Genomic DNA, 24,800 nt, shown 5'->3' with positions numbered 1-24,800 from the left:
GAAAATTTAGAACCCTGATCTCTAGGTGCAAAGGTTTGAGAAGTGAAGGCAAAGGAACTGAATTTAGAGAGGTTCATCCGCATTTCCATCCCCTAGGAAAGGTTTGGAAACCCTGACTCTGGAATTAAAGGAACAGACACCCAGCTAGGCTCCTTCCTTCCCTCACCCATCCAACATCTCAAGCACTCCCCTGATGTTCTACATCCTTCTTTTAAGGTTGCATCTGTCTCATTTCCAGCTAGTGATTACTATAACTACAGGTGGTCCCAAAGCTTTTCTGGAACCACTGTTGAAATTTACTGCTCTGGCCAAATTGATGTATTAACCAAACTTCCAATGTGGCAGATACTAAACATGTTTAAGTGGGCTTAGGAATACTTAGGGTACCATCAACTTTCTTTTTAATGACCCTCTCTTAAGTTCTGATTTTCCTGCTCCTTTGCAAACAAACAATATTTTCTTTTGGTGCTAATGGGGACCCCCTCATAAGCCTCTGCCCTCTCCCTGTGTTATATACTAATACATTTCAATACCCAGCCTAGTTTGTCTTCAAGTCAGTTGCTGCCAGTATAATGCCCTCTCCTTGACATGTATGCATTCCCATTGGAAAGGGCAAAGCAACTGGTGGCTTTTTTGCCTTATCTGGCATTAAGAAATGTATTCTCAGCCCCATAATTCCCTACCCCTGAAATGGAAAAGTTTCACCTAGAAAAAGGGAACCTTGCTTGAGGCTCTTACCGTTTTGGTTATAAAGATCAACTTACAAGGAATGCTGATCTGATCCCTTTCCAAGTGTCCTCAAGTAAACAATGAGAATGGCACACTAACCCAATTCTAATCTGCTTTCTCTAAAGAGTGATAACACTAGATCTGCTGCCATCACCACAGTATGGAGAACTTACCACGAATGTGAAAAACTTTCAGTTCTGAAATTTTAGCCATTGCATATTTCTAGTCGTTTGGGTGTATGGGTGCATATTTATATAGAGAGATATAGATATATAATATTTCACTTTACATATTTTTCATTGACCAGGAATCCACATTGGTTTTGAGCAATACTAATTCATTCCATTAATAAACACTAGTCTCTCAAAAGGCATCTTTTTTCATTTTCTTATAGTTGGGTTGGATTTTTGTGGGAGCCAGGCAGTTGCTTACTATTTTTGCTGCTTTGCATTCTTAAGAATATAATATATTAAAAAACAAATCTCAAGCTTGGCTTTTTGCTGTACATAAAAAGAGAAATGTCTAAGGAAATGAAGAGGGAAAACAAGCTTTCAAAGTTACTGCTTAATATTCTTACAAGAGAATCAATAAATTTTTTTTAAACACACACACGCATACCTGTATCTTTTCCCAATTTTATTAAACCAGTTCCTTTGTAAGGGTTTTTCCTAGCCTCATTCAATGATACAACCATCATTTCTTTAAATTTAAATTTAAACTTTAGTTTTGTTATTAATTCAATTTGCTGCCCCTGTTGCAGTCCCCACTAAGTGAGGTCTCACTGTTGTTTCTAATAATTTTGCTTTATCTTGCAGACCAGTTTCCTAACTCATCTCAGAATGGGTCTTGCAGACAAGTGCAGTATCCTCTGACAGACCTATCCCCCATCCTAACTAGTGGGGACTCTGATATATCCAGTCCATTACTGCAAAATACTGTCCACATTGACCTCAGTGCTCTAAATCCAGAGCTGGTCCAGGCAGTTCAGCATGTAGTGATTGGGCCAAGCAGCCTGATTGTGCATTTCAATGAAGTCATAGGAAGAGGTAAGTATTTCCACTCAGCTTTTTGTTAAACACGATTTTCCAGTAAGCATTTTATCTTCTGCCTTTGCAGATTAGGAATTAGACAATGGTGAAAGCAACTGACAGAGCAGTGATAACAAGTGCACTTGATTTCTGTTCTGCAGACATACAGCCCTGCAAATCACATCCATGGGGATTTGTCCCTGTGCATGGAGACAACTTGATAATCTCCCAAACGTATTAGAAATAAATCACATTCCTCCCTCACCTTTTTCATAATGACAACTATAATTTCTTGAAACGTGCCTTTTACTTCCTTCTAAAAATCATTCTGTTAAGTTCCAATATTTTTACTCCTATCTCCTTCCAGTCTTTCTCTACCCTGAGAATAGTGACTAACTCTGTGAAGTCCTGGTTTATAGCAGTTTGTATACTGCTGGACAGCATCAGGAGACAGGGAATTTATAGCCTTCCCTTGATCTGAAGCAACATACATCATCTCTACAATGCACTCCAATTTCTTTATACAAAGAGGAATGAATATTTGTAATAAGCCAGCCAGAGCAGCAATAACAGCTAGCGTGTACAGTATTTGAGGAAATATTGAGCAGGAAAAGAAACCAACCGGAAGCCAGGAAATGAACTCCACTCTTCCCTTTTTTTCTAAAAAGCTTTTACCTTTAATACTGAATGGCCTCTGATCCCTCTTTATTCAGTGTGCGCTGCAAGAGGTAGCAGAGACATCAGCCAGCATGATGCAGAAGAAGCTGATGGGACAATTTGCCTTTTGTGTTCACGAGGCCTTCCCATTTTCCTGTGAAAGCATCAACACATTCCTCTATCACATACTCCAGATTTTAATCCTTAGCATGCTCCCCTTCCCAAATAGCAGCTTCGCTGTTAACAAACGTGTTTCACATCAGAGTAATATATAGTTCTTTTACCAGCCTGTAAATCCTAGTAATTGTACCAGTTTTAGAGTGTGTGGCTTCACTAATTATGTTCTAATTCTACATATTGTAAAATTAGTATTTTATCATGAAAGGTGCTAAAAATGGCAATTATATCTCTTATAAAGTAATAATCATGAATGATTCTATAAGTATTAACTATTATTTATTTATATGCTTTCCCCAGTAGAACGTGAGCCCTCAAGAGCATTTATTTAGTCATCTTTGCATTACAAGAGAGTAGACTAATGCCCAACACTCACATGCTAGGCACTCAGGGGGTCTTGGCCAGCTGGACAACTTAATGACTTACACAGCTATCAGACATTTGGCACCTCTGGGGAAAATTACGGCCACTGGATGAAAGGCTACCATTGGGAAAGTGATGTGGCTAAAACCAGAGAACTAGATGAAATGACTCAGAGTGAATTTGCTTCATTTGGGCGATTGCCTTTCAGTTTCTGCCAACCTGGATTACAAACTAACTGGTGACTAAAGGGGGAAATCCTTATTCTGTAATGCTAATCTTATTTCTAATGGTGACATTTTTATTTCATTTCAGTTTATTGGAATATAGGGAGCTTATTTTATTGTATTTCTTTATGTGGGTAAAACTTCATTTTTCATATTTAAAAGATGTTATTTGATCCTTAAAACTAATGTTTCTTTTACGAGGCAGATGTTACTCCTGTTTTCAGTGGTTCCACTGTGGTTGAATATTTTATTATGTTAACCTTTAATAACAGTTACATCACCTAAATATTTACCATGTATTAAATAATCATATTGCTTGTATCTTTGGGTGAAATTAATTACGTATACATATTTCACAAACACACACAAATAGTGGTATTGTTAATCAAAAGCATAAGAAACAATGCACTTTTTTTCCATGTAGGAAAAAAAGAGAAATGAAGATCATGAAGAGCTTAATAAATAATATTGCACAATTAAAAGTAATGTGGCACTAACTAAGTTCCCTCTTTCATGTAGGACATTTCGGGTGTGTATATCATGGGACTTTGTTGGACAACGATGATAAGAAAATTCACTGTGCTGTGAAATCCTTGAATAGTAAGTTATATTTTATTTAACAGTGGAGTACACTTTTGTGGTTTGCAAACTAATAAATAGTTCATAATAAAACGTTGATTTACACTTTCCCTTGTGGAAAAATCAGCAACTTCTGGAATTATGGATCTAATCCTGAAAATTCATTTGATCTAAATTCTTATTGATGGGACTTCCCTGGTGGCGCAGTGGTTAAGAATCTGCCTGCCAATGCAGGGGACACGGGTTCAAGCCCTGGTCCGGGAAGATCCCACATGCCGCGGAGCAACTAAGCCTGTGTGCCACAACTACTGAGACTGTGCTCTAGAGCCTGCAGCCACAACTACTGAAGCCCGCGCGCCTAGAGCCCGTGCTCCGCAACAAGAGAAGCCACCGCAATGAGAAGCCCGCGCACCGCAATGAAGAGCAGTCCCCACTGGCCACAACTAGAGAAAGCCCGCATGCAGCAACGAAGACCCAACGCAGCCAAAAATTTAAAATATATATATATATATATATATAAATTTATTTTTAAAAATTCTTATTGAAATGTTTCCTCAGAAATTATCCCTCAGAGCCCTCATAAGTAAGAATGAAGGAGAAATGAGGTTCTTGGATGAGCCTAAGTATCACTTAAATACGTTTGGCTTATAATATTTGTTTTACAAGTGATATTTATGGAAACTATGGGAAGCATGTTGGCACATACAGTAATAATGACTCATTTTACCCAGAGACATTACTATAATTATTTTTTAACCATGACTTCCATCAAAAAGATAAAAAATGAAATAAGAAAACAGGAAGAAAATATGCCAGCAGAAAATTGAAAAATTGTAAATGTGGTAATATCTCGTTTATCCACATTTTTGGTGAATGAGGTATTCCACATAAATGTACTTCCTTAACAAGTGATACTTACCCTCTTTTAGTGCTAGACATATATTTTTTAATATTATCTGCTAGTGAGAAAATCTTTTTAAAATGGAATGCATACTCTTTTTAAGAAGCAGGGAATGCTGGAGTTACTCAGTTTTCCTGGGTCTCTCCCATGTATGCATGTTATTAAACTTCGCTTAAAAAAAAAGAGAAAAGAAACATGGAATGCTTCCAAACATAAACTAAGACTTTATTAATGACCCAGAGCCATAATTATGGCATAAATTACTGTCTTGTACAACCCAATATACTCCTCATACTAGAGCTTTCCTGGCTCCACCTTTGCTGACAGGTCTCACATGTCAGGTCAGTGTGCTTGCCTTTTCTACCCCCATTTCTAAATTTCTGCTCATAGTTTGAGGCAGCCTGAAAAAATGTTAACAAGATATATTACAGATTTATATTGGAATTAATAAGCTTTCAATGCACACGTGAAAGGTTTTCTTACAAGATACATTATTGCCAGAAATATTTCAGCTTTTTTAAACATAAATCTCCACGCTGAGCAGTGTTCTGTATGGTTCATTTTTTTGAAAGGCTAACCACAAGGTAATTAGAGGGACAGTTATATGAAATCTAACTACAAACTGTGATGGATTAAGTATAATTGTCAATAAGTTTGCCTTACTAAAGAGTACCCCTGCCAGTTGTACTCAGAACAGTCCTAATGCCAACAAATCTTTCTCTGTCCCTGGTGTGTGCTGATCTCTGTTTGGTCCAGATGGACTTCCAGGTCTTGGAATGCATTGCATTTGTAGAAGAATATCATCACTGACACTGATACTAATCAGATTAATAAATTAAAGGTTGTTAACTCTTTATTAGTGCTGACTATTGTCAGGCCCTCGGGATCTCTATCTGGAAATGATTAGAAACTATTATAACAAAATAGTCTACTTAGATACCATAGACAACGTTTGGTCTTCAAATCCTCCTACTCCAGGGATTGGAAAACTATGGCCTGCTGCCTGTTTTCATAAATAAAGTTTATTGAGACTCAGCCACTATTGTCTGTGGCTGCTTTTGCGCTGCAATGGCAAGAGTTGAGTATTTGCAGCAGAGACCATAAGGCTTACAAAGCCAAAAATATTTACTATCTGGCCCTTTACAGAAAAGTTTGCCAACCCCTGCCCTAGACAATCACTACAGAAATGGACTGGCCTGCTTCCGTCTCCTTTTTCTGTAAGAGACAAACTATGGTTCTGCATGAGACAAACAGATTGCTAGACTCTTACAAAAACAGGTACAGGTGGTGACTTAAAGGTTTAGCACAGGGACTTCCCTGGTGGTGCAGTGGTTAAGAATCCACCTGCCAATGCAGGGGACACAGGTTCGAGCCCTGGTCCGGGAAGATCCCACATGCTGTGGAGCAACTAAGCCTGTGCACCACAACTACTGAGCCCACATGCCACAACTACTGAAGCCCGCACACCTAGAGCCCATTCTCCGCAACAAGCAAAGTCATTGCAATGAGAAGGCTGTGCACCACAATGAAGAGCAGCCCCTCCTCGCCAAAACTAGAGAAAGCCCGCGCGCATCAATGAAGACCCAACGCAGCCAAAAATAAAATTAAAAAAAAAAAAAGTGCAGCACAGGTGACATCATTCACTCAGAAGTATTGTAAAGAAACACTCTGATGATAAGGCATCAGGGCAAGATGTAGCCCAATGGTTTTACATTCCATTGCTCTCCCTCTCTGAACTTGACAAAGTAATTGTTGTCCCTGTAATGAGGTTAATGTCTCCACTGCTGTCTTTCTCAGGAATCACTGACATAGGAGAAGTTTCCCAATTTCTGACCGAGGGAATCATCATGAAAGATTTTAGTCATCCCAATGTTCTCTCGCTCTTGGGAATCTGCCTTCGAAGTGAGGGGTCTCCACTGGTGGTCCTACCATACATGAAACATGGGGATCTTCGAAATTTCATTAGAAATGAGACTCACGTAAGTATATTACCAAACTTACTAATTCATGAACTAGCTGTAAGCCAGTGAGTCTTCCAAAATGTGCCTGTTTTGAACCTTTTTAAAAGCTTTTAGCCAAAGAAGCACATATAAAATGTTTGCACCATTCAAATGGACAGAGGCCAATTCAATTCGCTAGTTCCTCAAAATCCTCTATCCTAGTAGGAAGATAGTGATACTTAGAAGGGTCTCCTGGGGGCAGTGATTCTTACCTGCACTGCAACATCCTTGCTGTACCATCTACTGGATAGGTACTCATCTTTGAGTACCTACTATATGCCAGAAAAAGTACCACACAGGAGACGTAGAGCCAGAATGAGCCTCAGCTTTCAAGGAGTTTTAACCTTAGAAGGAAGAAATACATCGAAAATTAATTATAAATGGGTCTCTTACTATTTTTCAAACTTGCCACCCACTCTTCTACCTCAGGACCTTTGCACTTGCTATTCTCTCTGCCTGGACTACTCTTCCCCAAAATATCCACATATCTCAGTCATCAACTTCAGCTTTTTGCTGTAATGTCATCTTCAAAATGAAGCCTCCCTGACCTGTCTGAAGTTGCAGCTGACCACCACACCCTCATGCCTTCTTTCTTGCTCCTCTCCTCTGCTTTGTTTTTCTTCATCACACTTACCCTCATATCATACACTAGGCCTGAGTTATCCAATACTGTGGCCACAAGCCACACGTGAATGTGGCTAGTCCAAACTGAGATGTGCTGTAAGTATAGAATACATCCCAGGTTTTGAATATTTAGTATAAAAAAAGAAAGTAAAATATCTCATCAATAATTGTTTATACTGAGTACATGTTGAAATGATATTTGGGATGTGCTGGGTTGAAAAATATATTGTGAAAATTAATTTTGCTTGTTTCTTTTTAATTTTTTAATGTGACTATTAGAAAAATTTTAATTACATATGTGGCTTGTATTATATTTCTATTGAACAGTGCTCTACTAGGCAATAAATAAATAATATATGTATACACACACACACACACACACACATCCCATTAGAATTCAAGCACATGAGGGTAGCTAATTTTGTGTATTTTGTTCACTGCTGTAACAGTAACACCTAAAATAGTGTTTGGCACATAGACTCTCAGGAGATATTTGTTGAATGAATGAGCTCAGGGTTACAAAAGAGGTTCTTAGATGCTTGCAAATGAGGGTTTTCTAAGTGACATTTATGCTGGTTCCTAAAGGCTGAGCAAACAATGGCCAGACCAGGACCAGGGAGGGAAGAAGGAGTCTCCGGAACTGAAGTCACAGATGGTCCCTGGCTGCTTCTTGGCTCCTGTGATCAGGCCTCTTTGGGAGTTATGGAGTAGCTTTACTCTTGATCAACAGCTTCATAAACATGAGGTCAGGTTCTCGGAGGAAATAAGCTCTAGGACAGTAAAGAAATATTTTGCATTCAGTCAAAAGAATAAAATATTCCCTGGCAGTGAATTTTTGCAAATAAGATGAATTTACCTTACAAAGCACAGAGCTTTGGCCTTACCATACCCACTTTTCCACTCTAACTCTTGCCATTACCCTGATGAGTTCATCTGGTTGGATATGCCATCTTCTCTAGGTATTATTCCCCCAGGGTTAAAGCATGATAGAGATTTCGTATTATACAGTATCATGGCCTTTTATAGTCCAAGGAGTCTATACTTACTACAACCACTAACAGATATGTCTTAGAGAAGCCTAAAACACAGGAAATGGCCTCTCCACATGCTGTATGCATTCAGGAGGGCTGTAGCCCTCCTTTCAGAGTCCCCACTGTCTGCCTCTTAAGTTCACAAACTCCACAGTGGCTGCTGAAGAAGAGATATCCTGTTCCTGATGGCCAGGCACCAGTAGGGCTATCAGCCACAGTGACATCTATGTGATTTCAGATACAGTTCTCATAGGTACTAAAGGCATTACTCTGTCCATCCAATTTTGTGTGTTGAGCTTATGGAGAATGAGATTTCCTGTTCTCTGTGTGGATCCAGGCCACTGGTGCTTCAGTACCAGTAGGAGGGCTTCTGATGTGATTGATTTCACTACAGTGTGGGCTTTGGAGTCTAACAGATTTAGGTTAAAACCCTAACTCCACAACTTAGCATCTGAGTGGTTTGGGGTGGTTTATTTTTCTGGGAACGTCCTGTATTAACCGTGTATTTCTGATGCTCTGACTTGTGGGGACATTCTGACCCTGGAGAGACTGCCCCTCCCAGGACTAGCAAATTCCCAGAGGTATTAAACAACTCACCTTCAAAGAGCATGCCTTTCATCACCAAACCAACCACTCCAGAGCCCATACCCCAGCCACCTCCTTTAAAGTGCTCTCACACTCTGGGACATTATCCACCTGCCCTAATCACTTCAAGACCAGGTACCAGACTACTAGGGACAGTCCCTATACCCCAGAGCCCACTGAAATTATTCAAACCAGCCAATTCTAAGCCTGCTTCACCCATTCCTTCCCACAGAAACCACAGTACAGACTCTTGCTTGTGTTTTCCCCTTGCTTCCTCTGCCTCCTTACCAACCCTGGTGCTTCCCTGAGTGGCCTTGTATGACATGGCATGCCTCCTCCTCTTGGGAGTTGTAACAGCCTTTTCGATGGCAGTTGTTCCCATCTGCTGGCCTTAGCACACCTAAATAATAATAAAACCTACATTTTAAAACACCTCCAGTTCCCCATCTGGAAAATGGAGCCCATATCACAGACGTGAGTATATAAGGATTAGCCAGAGTTTATAAAAACATCTAGCATGGTACTTTGCAAATAACAGATACTTAATATTATTGCTGTTATCAACAGGGCACAAGTTATTATTTGAAACAAGGTCATTCTTATAAACATTTCATAATTCTGAGATCATAGCTAGAACAGTAAATGCTTAGTTTATGCGTTTCCAATTCTCTTTGATTACAGAACCCCACTGTGAAAGATCTTATTGGCTTTGGTCTTCAAGTAGCCAAAGGCATGAAATATCTTGCAAGCAAAAAGTTTGTCCACAGAGACTTGGCTGCAAGAAACTGTATGTAAGTAGAAGAATCTCTGTGCCTGCAGTCCAAATTAAGTGACAAGGAGGAATCTGTTTTCCACTGTTCAAGGCTAGAGAGGATGTTTTCTCTTCTCATGCAAAAGTCCGTTAGTTCCGTTACAGTTTTAAATCAATATGTAAGCACTGGGGATGTAGGCGGGGCTTTCAGGCTTTATCAAACAGAATTTAAAAGGAATTCTCCAGAGGGGGTCTTAAACAGCTGTTGTGTGCTCTTGCTTTTCTTTTTCCTTCCCACCCATAGCCCCCAGTGTTGTGGTTTCACACTGCATTAGTTTTTGGGAGGGAGAATTTGATCTTCAGCATTTTACAGTGAAAAGGAGAGGGCTGGTAACACAAATACCAACATATTGTAACTTCCCAAGAGTAGATTTGAAGTCAGCCTGCAGAAACCCTACCAAAAATGGTATTTGGGAATGAATATACAAAGAACTTTATTTGTGTCTGTCTGCCTGGGCTGTATAATACAACAGTCAACAGTTTGTAGTTGATTTGTGCTTTCCCTTACGTGGCACTGATTCATGGCTCATGGTACGTGTGAATGAAAGAACTGTGCTATTAATTTCCCACCTTGGTTTTGGTCAATGTAACAACATAAAAGCCAGCTTAAACAAAAGATACATAGCCTCAGATAGAAGAAATTGATTTTTGTTGAACCTTGCTGTTTTCCTAGATGCTTTACTATGTATCGTTTTTCTCTATTACCTCACTGGCGGAACATAAGAGTTGTACGTACTAGCCTAGCCCACTGAGAATGAAAAAGGAAAATAACAGTCCCCTCTCATATCTCCCCCATAAAACTAAGTATTGCTAATAAGCTGGCAAGTGAAAATTAGTGATTGCTTTGGGTAGTCAGTTGGCATACTCGATTTAGCAACCAAGGAAAGCTGGGAGGGTGGCCAATTTTACTACTTCTCCAGATCTACATGAAAGCAAAAAAGATTTTCTTATGCCACATCATTTATAATCTCTTTCCTTGGTCTGTTGAATTTAAAATGTAAATGTCAAGCATTTTTATTCAAGAATTCCATTGTAATTTAGTGTTAGTCAAAACAGGCCAGATGAAGCCCTCCCTTCAGAAGTTATGGATTTCAAATACTGAAGTCCCTTATTCTAATCTTTAGAGATTCAGCATCACTGTAGATTATTCTATTTCAGCCACCAGTAATAATTTTTGTTCTTTCTGTAGGCTGGATGAAAGATTTACAGTCAAAGTTGCTGATTTTGGCCTTGCCAGAGACGTGTATGATAAGGAATACTATAGCGTACACAACAAAACAGGTGCAAAACTGCCGGTGAAGTGGATGGCTTTAGAGAGCCTGCAAACTCAGAAATTTACCACCAAGTCAGATGTGGTAACGTATTGATCACCCCAACCTCCTCTTTTACTTTCATACCTAACTTTTTTAGTAGTTTTATGGGAACTTAATTTTTTATTAATTAATTAATTTATTTCTATTTTTGGCTGCGTTGGGTCTTCGTTGTTGCATGCAGGCTTTCTCTAGTTGCTGTGAGCAGGCGCCACTCTTCGGTGTGGTACATGGGCCTCTCATTGCAGTGGCTTCTCTTGTTGCGGAGCATGGGCTCTAGGCACGTGGATTTCAGTAGTTGTGGCATGTGGGCTCAGTAGTTGTGGCACACAGGCTTAGTTACTCCGCGGCATGTGGGATCTTCCCGGCCCAGGGCTCGAACATGTGTCCCCTGCATTGGCAGGGGGATTCTTAACCACCGCACCACCAGGGAAGTCCCAGGAAGTTAATTAAAAAAAAAAAAAAGATACCTTCAGCACCACTAATTTCAGTTTTCTTCAGAAGTAAAAATGGGCTTGACTGTCTAACAGGTACCCATAGTATGTTTCCATAAATTCATTCATTTATTCGGAAACATTTGTCCAGAAGAATAGCACGTTAAATCCTTGGGAACCCCAGAGCTGAACCAGGTATGAACCCTGTCCTCCAGGAGCTTTTGCTCAGCAGGAATGGGACGGCATGTCCGTCACTAACTCACACAAAGTAGACTAGGATTAGTCCAGCCACTCATAGCTCAAGGGCAGAAGAAGCTGTAACTGAGGCACGTCTAGCAGTGTGGGCCTAGCTAGAAAAGTGCCCTCCTTTATCTGCAATGGTCATCCTCCTGTCACAGAACAAGCTTCTAAAGGCGTGCACCTGAGCTATGAGGGTAGGCAAGACCATGGGCAGACTCACCTGGGCAGCCAAATCTACCACACTGCCCTTTCACCTGGTGGAGGAGGTGGTGCTTGAAATGGGCCTTAAAGGAGGATGGAATGATGGACAATGAAATTAAAAATGCCAATCCAGGTGAGGCAAAGGGGCAGGAAAGTATACAAATCTGTAAAGTTCTAAGGAAACAGTAAGCAGCAGTGATTCAGCAAAAATAGAAGGCGCAAAGGGAACTTATGAGAATAAATTGAGAAAAATATTTTCATAGTAGGTCATAGAGATCCTTGGAAAGCAAACTAGGGAGTCTGGAATTTATTCTCTGGCCATGTGGAAACATTATAGTGAATCAGATTACACTACAGCCTTTCTTCATTCTGTAAGATGTTTTGAGAGGAGTAGATGCAGGAAGACAAAGTGAGAGGTAGAATTTGAAGTAATATAGAAATTGTAAGAACAGAAAAGAGTTGGAAGGAAAGGCATCTCAGAGGTAGAATCAACAATATTTAGCAAGAAATTGATGAAAGTCAAAGCTGAGCAAAGTTATATACTGGTGCAATTACAAGTATGTGAAACAGAGGAGCAAAAGCCGGTTTAGGAGGAAAAATACCACTTGAACATATTGAGTTTGACTTGGGAGTAGGACATACAGGCGAAGTGTCCGTCAGGCAGTTGGAAATGTGGATCTGCAGCTTGTACAAACTCTTTAGTTGTCTTAGTCAACTAGGGCTGCCATAACAAAGTATTACAGACTGGGTGGCTTAAACAATGGACATTTATTTTTCGCAGTTCTAGAGGGTAAAAGTGGGAAATCAGGGTGCAAGTGTGGTCAGCTTCCGGTGAGGAAAACACATGGCCACCTTTTCACTGTGCCTCATGCTAGGGAGAGAGCAAGAGCAAGCTCTCTGGTGTCTGTTCTGGTAAAAGGGCACTAACCCCATCCTCGTGACCTCATCTACACCTAATTATCTCCCACAGGCTCCATCTCCAAATACCATCACAATGGGAGTTGGAGTTTTAACGTATGAATTTGGAAAGGAGGGACACAGTTCAGTCCATAGCAGAGGACAAGGCTGGAAATAGGCTTTTGAAAGTCCAAATACAATTATTCAGAGGAACCTACATACATGAAGTAAGGGAGAAAAGGAGAGAGGTGGGAGACTCAGAGGAAGAGAAAGTTTCAAGAAGCAATGGGATATGGTCAGCAGAGTCCACTGCTACTCAGTGCACAAGAAAGGTCTTGGAAGCTGAATGACCTAAGTGATTTGGTCTAGAGTGTGCTGAGGAGCCTGGGTGGTGGATAGAATATTCTATTTGCCTTTAATAAGTCAAGAGGACTATGATATGTGGAGTTAGAAAAATGTTAATGTCTCAGTCCTTGAGGATAACAACTGAAAACAGGAAAAGTGTTAACTGGTGACATCAGCAAACAAGATTGGGAGAAAATAACGTTAATGGAGGACATAGATTCCAAAAGAGAAAGGGTTGGCAGCTCTTAAGGTATAACAGGGGACTGGGATCTGAGTGCAGTGTTAGGAGGTGGGAACTCATCTGCCTCCTCCCTGTGAGTCAGCAAGAAAGAGAGGTGTGGCCTCTATTGGTAAGAGTTTCAAAGTCGTTGTGGTCTTTAAGTGAAAGCAGAGTTTCAGTTCCTGAGGAAGTGGGGGAGTCATTAGAGAATAAGTTGAGGGTGACTGGGAGTCTTTTCAATGAGCAGGTGTATCACAGGACAAGTTGGAGGAATGGGACTTCAGGGTGGATAAGATTGGTAAGAGGATGTGATAGCCCATGCTAGAGCTTAATGCCTGGGATTCTGATCCTAAAAGACTCTGAAAAAGATGAAAAAAGCAGGTGCTAGAGAGGTAGGCTTGAGGACACATTAATGATGGTGGCAAGTGAAGGCATAAGGTAGGGAGAATTAACTCATCCTCAAAGAACATACATTTCATCCAGACTTGACTACTGGTAAGAGCCAGAACCAGCTCTTACAACTCAATAAGAAGACAAAATAACCCATTTTTTAAAAATAGGCAAAAGATTACATAGATATTTACCACGGAGATGTATGAAGAGCTAGCTAATAAGCACATGAAAACATATGCCCACACAAAGACTTGCACATGAATGCTCACAGTAGTGTTATTCATAATGTCCAAAAACCAGGAGCGATTTTAATGTCCATCAACTGGCGAATGGGTATATAAAACATGGTATATCTATACAACAGAATAATACTATTCAGTAACATAGAGGAACCACTGATGCATGCTACATCATGGATAAACCTCAGAAACATTGTATCAAGTGAAAGAAGGCAGACCCAAAATATTACACGTTGAATGATTCCATTTATGTGAAATTTCTAGAAAGAGGCAAAAGATTGAGACAGAAAACAGATCAGCGGTTGCCTGGGGCTGAAGGTGGGAGCGAAGATTGACTACCAGCAGGCATGAGGGAAGTTTCTGGGGTGTTGTAATTGATCTAAAACTGAATTGTGATGATAGCTGCACAACTATATATAATTTACTAAACATCCTCGACTGTACACTTACAATTGGCAAATTTTATGATATATAAATCATACCTCAGCAAAGTTATTAAAACAAAAGAAGCCTGATGAAATTTTGGATGCTCAAGGCAAGAGTTGGGATTCTGAGCTTTTTGACAACCCTGTACACACACTACTATCTCCACAAAAATACGCACACACTGCAGGGAGGTTTAGCACTTCTTATAAAACAGCTGTCACTCAGATACTTGACTAGAAATTTACACAGGCTTCTATAGATGCGAAGTGCTATGTCTTTCTCCCTCTTATTGAAAGACACTATACTGTACTACACAAAGGGTGAACCTGAGTAATCCATACAGTGCTGCTTTGGAAAATGGTTATTGATTGCATGGATAACTTTGCATAAAGTTTCATTTCCAGGACAGCACAATCTTTTGAATGTTGACATGGAACATTTCCAAAAGCATGTAATAAACCATATGTATGTTGAGACCTACAAGCAAAAACTTGCCTGTTTGTAGAAAGGTCTACTGTCTTGCAAACGCCCAGATGGAGTTCAGCTAAAGTCTGAATACTCTTGAAGCCCTTTCCGACAAAATTGGAGTGTCTCTATATGTGCAGTTATTCATACCCAGTATTATACAGTGTCTCACACTTAGTACGAATGCTCCCATTAAAGTCAATACTGACTTCTCAGTTGTTCAACCAACTGGCTTTTTCATCCTGCTTCACCAGTCTGCAGTGTTTAATATCGTCAACTACTCCTCCCTTCTTGAAATTTCCTCCTTCTTTGGTTTCGGGGGACACTGTACCATCTTGTTTTCCTCCTGCTTTTAGGCTGTGTTTTCTTTACCTTGACAGCTTCTCTTTCTTCTCTCACAGCCTTACACACAACTCTCCCCCAGGATTTTGGTCCCCAGGTGTCAGCCTCTCTCAACGATTTCAACCATTCCCATCAAGGGTCTCCTTTGAATCTCTCTTCCAAGATATTTTCATTAGCAACACAAATTTACCACGTTCAAAGTCAAATTCTTTCCTGCCAACTGTCAGTGCCTCACTTCTTTATTTCTATTAATGGTATCACCCTTGTGCAACATACCAGTTCTTCACCCTTTTTATTGTGCAGTTCTTTAAGTTTTAAAGATTGCATACAGTTATATATTTACCACCACAACAACCAGGATATGAAACAGTTTCATCATCCCGGAAAATTTCCTGTGCCTCTTTGTATTCAACCCCCTGCCCTAATGCTAAGACCTGGAAACCACCGGTCTGTTTTCTGTCTCTATAGTTTTAACTTTTCTGGAATGTCATATAAATGGAATCATACAGTAAATATGAGTCTGTCTCCTTCACGTAGCATAATGCGTTTGAGAGGTATCAGTGGAATCAATGTATCAGTAGTTATTCCTTTTTTTATTGTGGCAAAAACATAAAATTGACCATCTTAACCATTTTTAAGGTACAGTACAGTAGTGTTAACTATATGCATATTGCTGTGCAACTGATCTCTAGAACTTCATCTTGCAAAACTGAAACTCTGTATCCACTGAACAACTCCACATTTCCCCCTCCCCCCAGCCTCTCTGGCAACCACCATTCTACTTTCTGTTTCTAATAGTTTGACTACTTTAGATACCTCATTATAAGTGAAATCATACAGTATTTGTATTTTTGTAACTGGTTTATTTCACTTAGTATAACGTCCTCAAGTTTCATCCATGTTGTAGCATATGACAGGATTTCCTTTTTTAAGGCTAGATAATACTCCATTGTATATATATACCACATTTTCTTCATCCATTTATCTGTCAATGGACATTTAGATTGCTTCTGTCTCTTGGCTACTATGAATAATGTTGCTGTGAACATGGGTGTGCAAATAGCTTTTCTAGATACTGATTTAATTTCCTTTGAATATATATACCCAGGAGTAGGCTTGCTGGATCATATGGTAATTTTATTTTTAATTTTCTGAATACTCTTTTCCATAGCAGAATAATTCACTACTTTTTATTCCTAAGTGGTATTCCATTGTGCAGACGTCCCACATTGTGTTTATCCATTCACTGCTTGAAGGACATTTGAGTTCTTTCCTGTTTTAGGCAATTGCTTATACATAATTATAACTGCTGTAACATTTGCTTAAAGGTTTTTGTGTGAACATAATTTTTATTTCTTTTGAGTAGATATCTAGAAGTAAGATTACTGGGTTGTAAGTTAAGTGTATGTTTAACTTTATGAGAAGCTGCCAACTGTTCCACAGTGCCAGTATCATTTTATATCCCTAACAATAATATATAAGAGTTCTAGTTGTTCAGCATCCTCACCAGCATTTACCATTTTCAGTTTGTGGGATTTTAGCCATTCTAATAGATTGTAGTGGCGTCTAATTTTCTTTTTAATCTGTATTTCCCAAATAACTAATGATGTTAAACATCTCTTCATGTGCTTATTTGCCATCCTTATTCCACCTTTTGTGAAACGTCTACTCAAGTCTTTTCCCCATATTTTAAGTTTCAGAATTTATTTTCTGGTGTTTTTTTTTTTTAAGATAATATATTTAATCAAACCTTAATTTTTATTTTTTATTTATTTATTTTTTGCGATACGCGGGCCTCTCACTGCTGTGGCCTCTCCCGCCGCAGAGCACAGGCTCCGGATGCGCAGACCCAGTGGCCATGGCCCACGGGCCCAGCCACTCCATAGCACGTGGGATCCTCCCAGACAGGGGCACAAACCCGTGTCCCCTGCATCGGCAGGTGGACTCTCAACCACTGCACCACCAGGGAAGCCTTTTCTGGTGTTTTTTAAATTGGGTTGTTTGTTATTTTACTGTTGAGTTGAGAGTTCTTTATATATTCTGGATACAGGTACATGTTATCAGATATGTGTTTTTACCAATATATTTTTCTAGTCTTTGGCTTGCCTTTTCATTTTTTTAATGGTATCTTTCAAAGAGCAGAAGTTTTCAATTTTATTGAAAATGTTATCAATTTACCAGTTGTTAAATTTTATCAATTTATCCATTTTTTTAATCAGTTGTGCTTTTTTATAAATTGTGTTGTATCTCAATTTACCTACTCTCGAATGCTCAAATTTGGCTGTGTCTATTCCTTGATTACCTCGGCAGTGTGCCTTTCTATCACTTTTTATAGCTTATAACAATCTCTCACCTCTAATAACTGCTTTGAGCATCACCTTTGATAAAGTGAGGCAGAGATTCTTCAGGTGAGCTCACTGCTGGTGCTCAGTTATTCAGAAAGACTTGACCATTCACACAATAAGCAAGAATGGCAGCACTCTCCTGTCTTGAAGCTTAAACTGACTTGTTTCCATCATTCTTTTTTTTTCATCTTTTTCAATTAACTTTTATTGGAGTATAGTTGCTTTACAATGTTGTGTCCATCTTTCTCAACGCACAGGTATTGTACACCACCCCCTCCCTTTGTCTCTCTCTCCCCTTCCCTCTCCTGGCCCCCATCAGCCTCTCTCTTCTTGGTCAGCATCATTCTCCTCCCTCACTGCCCCTTCCCCCTACGAGCCTGGCGGTCCAAGCCGTTATGGGGAGTTTGGAATGCAGACTGTTCATGGAAACTGCCTCCCTCTCACCTCTTCTGTCCCATGATTCCTCCAACACTCCTCTGATACCCAGTTATTGTCCAAGCCCTATCATTCCTTATAAACTTATCCAACACTTTCCCCTTTTTTGCAAATTTGCCTCCAGGCATCCTATAGCTTAGGCTGTTGGTTAGGGAAACCTGATCACACACCAGTTATCAGCCTCTCAGAACTTTGGTTTCTTCATCCTTAAAACATCTACAAAACTGATTACATTACAGGGTTGTTGATAAAGATTAAATAAGACAATCTTTTTTTTAAAGGGCATGACACCCACCCATGCCAGGCTCATTCGATGACACGTACTCTTTCCCACCACTCTAATTCAGGAGTTCAGTCTCATAAGGTTCTGTGTTGCCAGTAGACAGTAGCAGCCCTCACCTACTCCCGTTCAGAAACCTCCTAACTGGTCTCCATGTTGTGGATGGGCTTCCCCTATTTGTCTAAAGCAGAGTGTTTACAGATGCAATCTCCTGGAGCTCGACCCCAGTCACATCTCACCTATTTCAGTTTAACCCACGTTCAACATTCAAAAACATGGTCCCCTTTCAACCTTATCTATCCGTCGTCCCTTCATCTACTCCACACATCAAGAGTGACCTGTTGTCCTTATGGTTCAAAAAAACACACAAGTACTCTTACCCCTGGGCCCACTCCCTCCATCCAGAACACTCTTTCTGCCCTTACAATACACGTATCTATTTAACATATTCTCCCTGTTCCTCAAGACCCGCTATACTGTCACTTTCTTCCTAAAGCCTTTCTCAGTACCCCACTATTATCCCTTTGCCTTTTCACAACATTTGTACCTCTTTTCTATAATTGCTCTGTATCACAGTTATTAGATCTTATTGTTCTATGTGACAGTTAATTGCATAATACTCTTAACCCTGTTAAATCAGCCTTGGGGCCTATCCAGTAACTTGAACAGTGACCTACTTGTGCATCATCAAGGGTCAGTAGATACTTGTTAAATTGATTTAAATTCTAATGCAAATTCTGGAACTTGAAGGTTAACACAATGAAGTTGTCAGAAGTGACTCATAAGATATTTAGTCATTGAAAACTTTGACTTTGAAGGGCAAAGTTATCTAGTGTCCACTTGGGAAGGAGTTTGTTTTCTCTATTTGGATCAAGGAAGTCAGTGACCTTAAAGGGTTCTCACACTCAGGCAAAGGGAAAAAGTCATTAATGGAGATTTGTATCGGCAACCACAGTGTCTAGCTGGTTTCTTTCTTTCAGAAATACAAGCTTTATTCTCCTTCTTGCTGAGTATTACGAGCTACACTTGCTTCTCAATGTTATGTTTTCCTGCTCTGCATGTCTGATCTGTATTCTCTTTGCCCTCCTAGCTTCTTTTTTTCTCAGTGCCTCATTCCTGCCGCCATGTGCTTCTTGGTCTGTGAGTGTCCTGGAAGTGTTGCTAGGGGAGAACTGATTTCCTTGGTCCTCGGTGACCCACACATGCTGACTTACTCTCATTGTGTCATTCTCACCTTGGCACACGTCCAGGGCGAGATAATATGTATGACCTGATCTATTCCAAGAAGAGTGCTCTAAATCAAGAAACTGCATACTTAGTGAAGTTGAGTAGACCAAGCAAGACCCAAGAGTCAAGAACTCTTAAATGTTCATCCCTGTGTGAATTCAGATTTATTGGGGAATTTTTAGCAAATCAGTCAACCTCTCTGTGGCCTTGTGATCATCCTGTAAAGTACTGTTACAGCTGTTTTATATTAATTTCCTCCTTTAACATTTTCAAAATATATTTTATTGAAATTCATTTTCAGTTGAGAGCCTTGATGCCTAACAGTTTTATTACTTCTGATTTTTAATATGGATTTTTACTTTTACTGACTTAGACCTTCTCTTTTAGCATTAACTTTTAGATATGGTTACATTTCTTAAGGAGTATTTACATTCATTTGGGAAATCCCACACATTTAAATTTTGGAAGCCTTGTCTTTTCTTTTTTACTAATAATCTAAAATTGTAGTGAAGCTATTATAAAAAAGAAGGATAGAAACGTTTTAATGCTTTGACCCTGTAAGAGAGAACTTGGAAAATGCACTCTACAAACTACTGATGAAATGTTAATCATCACGTGGACTTTGAAAACTTTACATTTACTTGTAATCTAAACTTTATCCAATTCTGGTTTAAACAGATCATAATTATGTAGCTTACTGATTGCCTTTAAGGAAGATTTTGCCCAAAACATCAATAGTATTGAATACACTAAACCAAGATTAGTTATGAAGACCTGCTGATCACCTTTCATATTTGTGTGGTCACCCTTCCCTCACCTGGATTCTCCCTTCCCTTGTTTGACCAGTGGTCCTTTGGCGTGCTCCTCTGGGAACTGATGACAAGAGGAGCACCACCTTATCCTGATGTCAACACCTTTGATATAACAGTATATTTGTTGCAAGGCAGAAGGCTCCTACAACCTGAATACTGCCCAGATCCCTTGTAAGTAAGAATTCCAACAGGATCTTCTGTAGCTCTTATGTTCTTTACTTTTACAGAAATACTTGCCTTCAGAGTCCTTACAGCATTGTTTCCTTTCTGAAACAGGTATGAAGTGATGCTGAAATGCTGGCACCCTAAAGCTGAACTGCGCCCATCCTTTTCTGAACTGGTCTCCAGGATATCAGCGATATTCTCTACTTTCATTGGGGAGCACTATGTCCATGTGAACGCTACATACGTGAATGTCAAATGTGTCGCTCCATATCCTTCTCTGTTGTCATCACAAGATAATGTTGATGGCGAGGGGGATACATGATGGATGGAGGCACCTGTACCACCAGCCCCCTTCTGAGAAGCATTACTGAACTGTCCAAACAACAGTCCACACTTCGTCCAATATTTTTTTCACTGCCTGGCCACTGAAAGGCCACCAGGTATTATTTGCTTTTGCCAAAATTGCACTATTATAGGACCTTATATTGTTATTTAAAATGACTGGATTCTACGGAATTTCTCATCTGACAAAGCATCGGAGCCAGAAGCTTGGTCCCACAGGCCAGTGACCAACAGCAATCCTGCAACTGTGATGATGCTCCTGTCACATTCAGGCCAAAACCTGAATGCTGGTTAAAAATCGGGATCCCACCTGATTTCATATGGGGAACTGAAGCAATGCATTTTGAGGGCTTCTTGATCACAGAAAATTCAAAAGAAGTGGTAATGTCCAGGACAGACATGGCAGCCCTGGGACCAGGCCACTCATTTAGAATTAAAGAGTTTCAAATAACTTTTATGTGTTGTATGAACAACACATTTTTTTATTACTGGTGTTGTCATTTGCCCATTAGGTAAACATTCCCTTTTAAATTTTTGTCTACACATTCCTTTTATTGGAGAACTATCCATAGACAGCACGGTCAACATTTCAAAACAGCAGGACATGAAATGTGTTTATAAATTAGTAGGAATATTTACATATGTACATAGACAACGTTAAGGTTTTCATAGAATAGCTTAGTCACAGTGAAATATTTGTCATTTAAAAATCAACTGTTTGAGAATGATGCCTTTCTGATCTGGATGTGGACATTTAGAAGTTTTGTCTGTTTTTTGTTTTTTTTTTAATGATGACTCTGAAGATGAAACAAGTAATTTGTGATGATAAATGTTTTTAAAGGTAACTGAGCATGTTTTTAAAGCAAAATACATCTGACTAAAATTTTATTGGTTCCAATCATGGCTCATAAGTAGAGCCGAGAAAGAATCGATGGACTGGGAATATTAGCCTCTTTCTCAGGTGGCAGCCTTCCACCCCACAAACAATTGGAGATGATAAAATCAGGAGTAGTCCAGTTTTGCATTAGGACATGTTTTGTGTTAAGCAAAACATATTTTAGGGGGAAAAAAAAAAAGGCAATTGAAAGTTCTGGCCATTTCACCTGGATGAACAGTTACTCTGGTCAGGACTTTTGTGATGTTTTGTTCTGTGGGATTTTGTGCTTACTACTGTATAATGCATGTGGCACAGTATACTCTAACTGGTTTTGTCGATGTAAACATTTAAAGTATTATATTTTTATAAAAAGGTTTATTTTTAATGATGTAAAAAAACTTTTGTTAGGCCACAAAAATACTGCACTGTGAACATTTCAGAAAAGGTATGTCGGACTTGGATTAATAACAGCATGGTTTTAAATGGCTGTAAATAGTGATAAGGAAATGTACTGACTGCCAGTACACCCCACCCTCATTACATCATCAGGACTTGAAGCCAAGGGTTAACACAGCAAGCTATAAAGAGGGTGTGTTATGCTAAAACCCAATAGTAGAGTTGGGCTCTTGTTGAGAGAGAGAGTGATTACAACCAAAAGCTCTTTGACAATGGTGGAACTTATCAGAAGACACAAGGAATTGTACTGCAGTGATACTTCAATTCAAATATTACTATTTCAGAAGTGTAAAGAGTAATACTGATTCACAGAATATTGTAAATGATGGATGAGGAAGAAAAAATCCACTCTGCAGAAAGAAATAACTGTCTCCACCGATGTCAAGAGAATGAATACATCGAGAATAGCGCTTATGTAATCAACCCATCAACAAGACTGCACACCTGTATATATGCTTGAGAAAGCTACAATGTGAAAATCATGTTTGCTATTTATAAACGTGTCCTTAGGTTAATGTGTCTGGACAGATTGTGGGAGTTAAGTGATTCTTCGAAGAATTAGATACTTGTCACTGCCTATACCTGCAGTTGAGCTGAATGGTACTTTGTATGTTAATAGTTGTTGTTCTGATAAATCGTACAATTAAAGTGATGTATCATCTTGTATACTGAGTTGGTTTTTGCTAGTCATGCCTGATTACCTACTCCATTTACATAATGACAGAGGAAGCCTAAGATTGATTTCACCTGACTATACCAACTCATCCATTTATGAGAGTGTTAGTCAAGTTAATGCATAGACATCTAAAAGAATTTGCATCCTTGATTCTCAGGAAGTCTGTCTCTCTAAGGGTGGTTTCCCCTGCGCTGCTGAATTACCTAACATTTCCCTGACAACCTTTCAACTGCTGGAGCACCTGGCCCCTACTTCAGCTTGATCCTCTTCTCCAGCAAGGTGCATCCTTGGACCAGAAGATATGACAATGGAGCTGCAACCCCACAGTTGGTACAGAGATAGCAAGTTGGGTGTTGGAGGAGAGAGACCTTCTTACCCCCTTAAAACTACTCTTTTCATCTACACAGGTTCCCACTCTTCAGGTGTCCCCAGGGACTAGAGCAACTACCTTCAGGTTATATCCGTGAATATTCTTGTAATGGTAAAGGGATTCAAAGGTGAAATTTCAGTCATCTAAGCTTTGGGGCAGTCTGAAATTTTTTTTAAAAAAAAGGTCTGAGTTTAAACTAGTGCCTACAAAGTAGGCACTACTTTGTGGGGGCTGATTCTTTAGTGAAAGAGAATTTAACGCCTGTACCCAATCAAACTCCCTCCCCTCCAAGAGATGCATTTCCATAGGAAGTTCAATCAGACCCCATACCCAGAAGGACAAGAACTTGTCATCTTTATATCCCAAGTGTCTGTCACTTTTTTAGCATGTCGTCAAACAGTGCTCTACTGAAACAGGATTTTCTTGTCTTCAGTCAATCACTTTAAGCCACCACAGATACAGAGTAGCTCCCATGATGTTTTGAATCACTGACATGGGGGGTGGAAGGGAATCTTTCTAGGGAGAGAGGGATAAAAAGATATCCCTTTGCAAAGTTTTGCTTGCTGCTCTGTATTTTTAATTACCACAGGATTTTTCACTCCACAGTGTAGGCATCAATTATATTTTTGCTCTCTCTGACCTACACAGGAGATTGCATCCTTAAAGAAATATGATGAAAGGATACAAAACCTGTACAAGCACATTAAATGTTTAATTGCTGATGTCTTGCATTGTTAATTTACCCAATTTAGTTCAGGAAACAAGTTAACATTATGTAAAAGAAATTAATTAGTATTTAATTTAATTCCACTAATACGTAGTGAGCATCTGCATATGTCAGGCATTGTACTAGGTAATGGAGATTTACAAATAAACAGTCTCTCCCCCTCCAAGGAATTTAATTGAAGAGACAAACAGTATTACACAGTTAGTGAATATTAGAACTGTGCATTTTCTTAGATCTGTAAACCATCTAGAAGAGGCTTCACAGTTTATAATTGGAAGTTTGTAGCTTTTGACCCCTTGACCTTTTTCTCTCACCCCCTCATCCCCTTTGGCTACCACCAATCTGTTTTCTGTATCTATGAGCTCTTTTTCTGGGGTTTTATTTGTGGTTTGGTTTTGGGATTTTGGGGGGTTTTTTTGGAGTCCACATATAAGTGAGATCATACGTCTTTTTCTGTCTGACTTATTTTACTTAGCATAATGTTATTGAGGTCCATCCATGTTGTGGCAAATGGCAAGATTTCCCTCTTTTTTATGGCTGAATTATATATATACATATAATTTTCTTTATCCATTCATCCACCAATGGACACTTAGATTGTTTCCATGTCTTGGCTGTTGTAAATAATGCTAAGATGGGAGTGCATATATCTTTTTGAGTTAGAATTTTCATTTTCTCCGCATAAACGTCCGAAAGTAGAATAGCTGGATTGTACGGTAGTTCTAATTTTTAATTTTTTGAGGAACCCCCATACTGTTTTCCATAGTGTTTGCACCAATTTAGGGTTCCTTTTTCTCCACATCCTCACCATTATTTGTTACCTCTTGCCTTTTTTTTCCCCTTGTCTTTTTGATAATAGCCATCCTA

The 24,800-nt window shown here is 39.4% G+C and overlaps 1 protein-coding gene across 4 annotated transcripts in view; it reads left to right on the top strand.

Moving 5' to 3' along the window:
- Positions 1-22,826, top strand: part of MET (MET proto-oncogene, receptor tyrosine kinase) — a 118,470-nt gene extending 95,644 nt beyond the window's left edge. For 3 of the 4 annotated variants that reach the window (XM_024757796.1, XM_024757798.1, XM_024757795.1), the window contains 7 exons: positions 1,545-1,775; positions 3,698-3,778; positions 6,456-6,637; positions 9,580-9,689; positions 10,899-11,064; positions 20,355-20,491; positions 20,597-22,826. In XM_024757796.1, coding sequence (XP_024613564.1) covers positions 1,545-1,775; positions 3,698-3,778; positions 6,456-6,637; positions 9,580-9,689; positions 10,899-11,064; positions 20,355-20,491; positions 20,597-20,807 — 1,118 coding nt within the window. In that variant the 3' untranslated portion in view covers positions 20,808-22,826. The remainder of the gene's footprint in view (positions 1-1,544; positions 1,776-3,697; positions 3,779-6,455; positions 6,638-9,579; positions 9,690-10,898; positions 11,065-20,354; positions 20,492-20,596) is intronic. The other variant, XM_024757799.1, reaches the window with a different exon arrangement.
- Positions 22,827-24,800: the final 1,974 nt, after the last annotated feature.

The sequence above is a fragment of the Neophocaena asiaeorientalis genome, unplaced genomic scaffold, assembly GCF_003031525.2.
Source record: "Neophocaena asiaeorientalis asiaeorientalis breed wild unplaced genomic scaffold, Neophocaena_asiaeorientalis_V1.1 scaffold116, whole genome shotgun sequence".
In the NCBI taxonomy this organism is placed as follows: domain Eukaryota; kingdom Metazoa; phylum Chordata; class Mammalia; order Artiodactyla; family Phocoenidae; genus Neophocaena; species Neophocaena asiaeorientalis.
The sequence above is the reverse complement of the archived record's forward strand: the minus strand, read 5'-3'. Positions and strand labels throughout refer to the sequence as shown.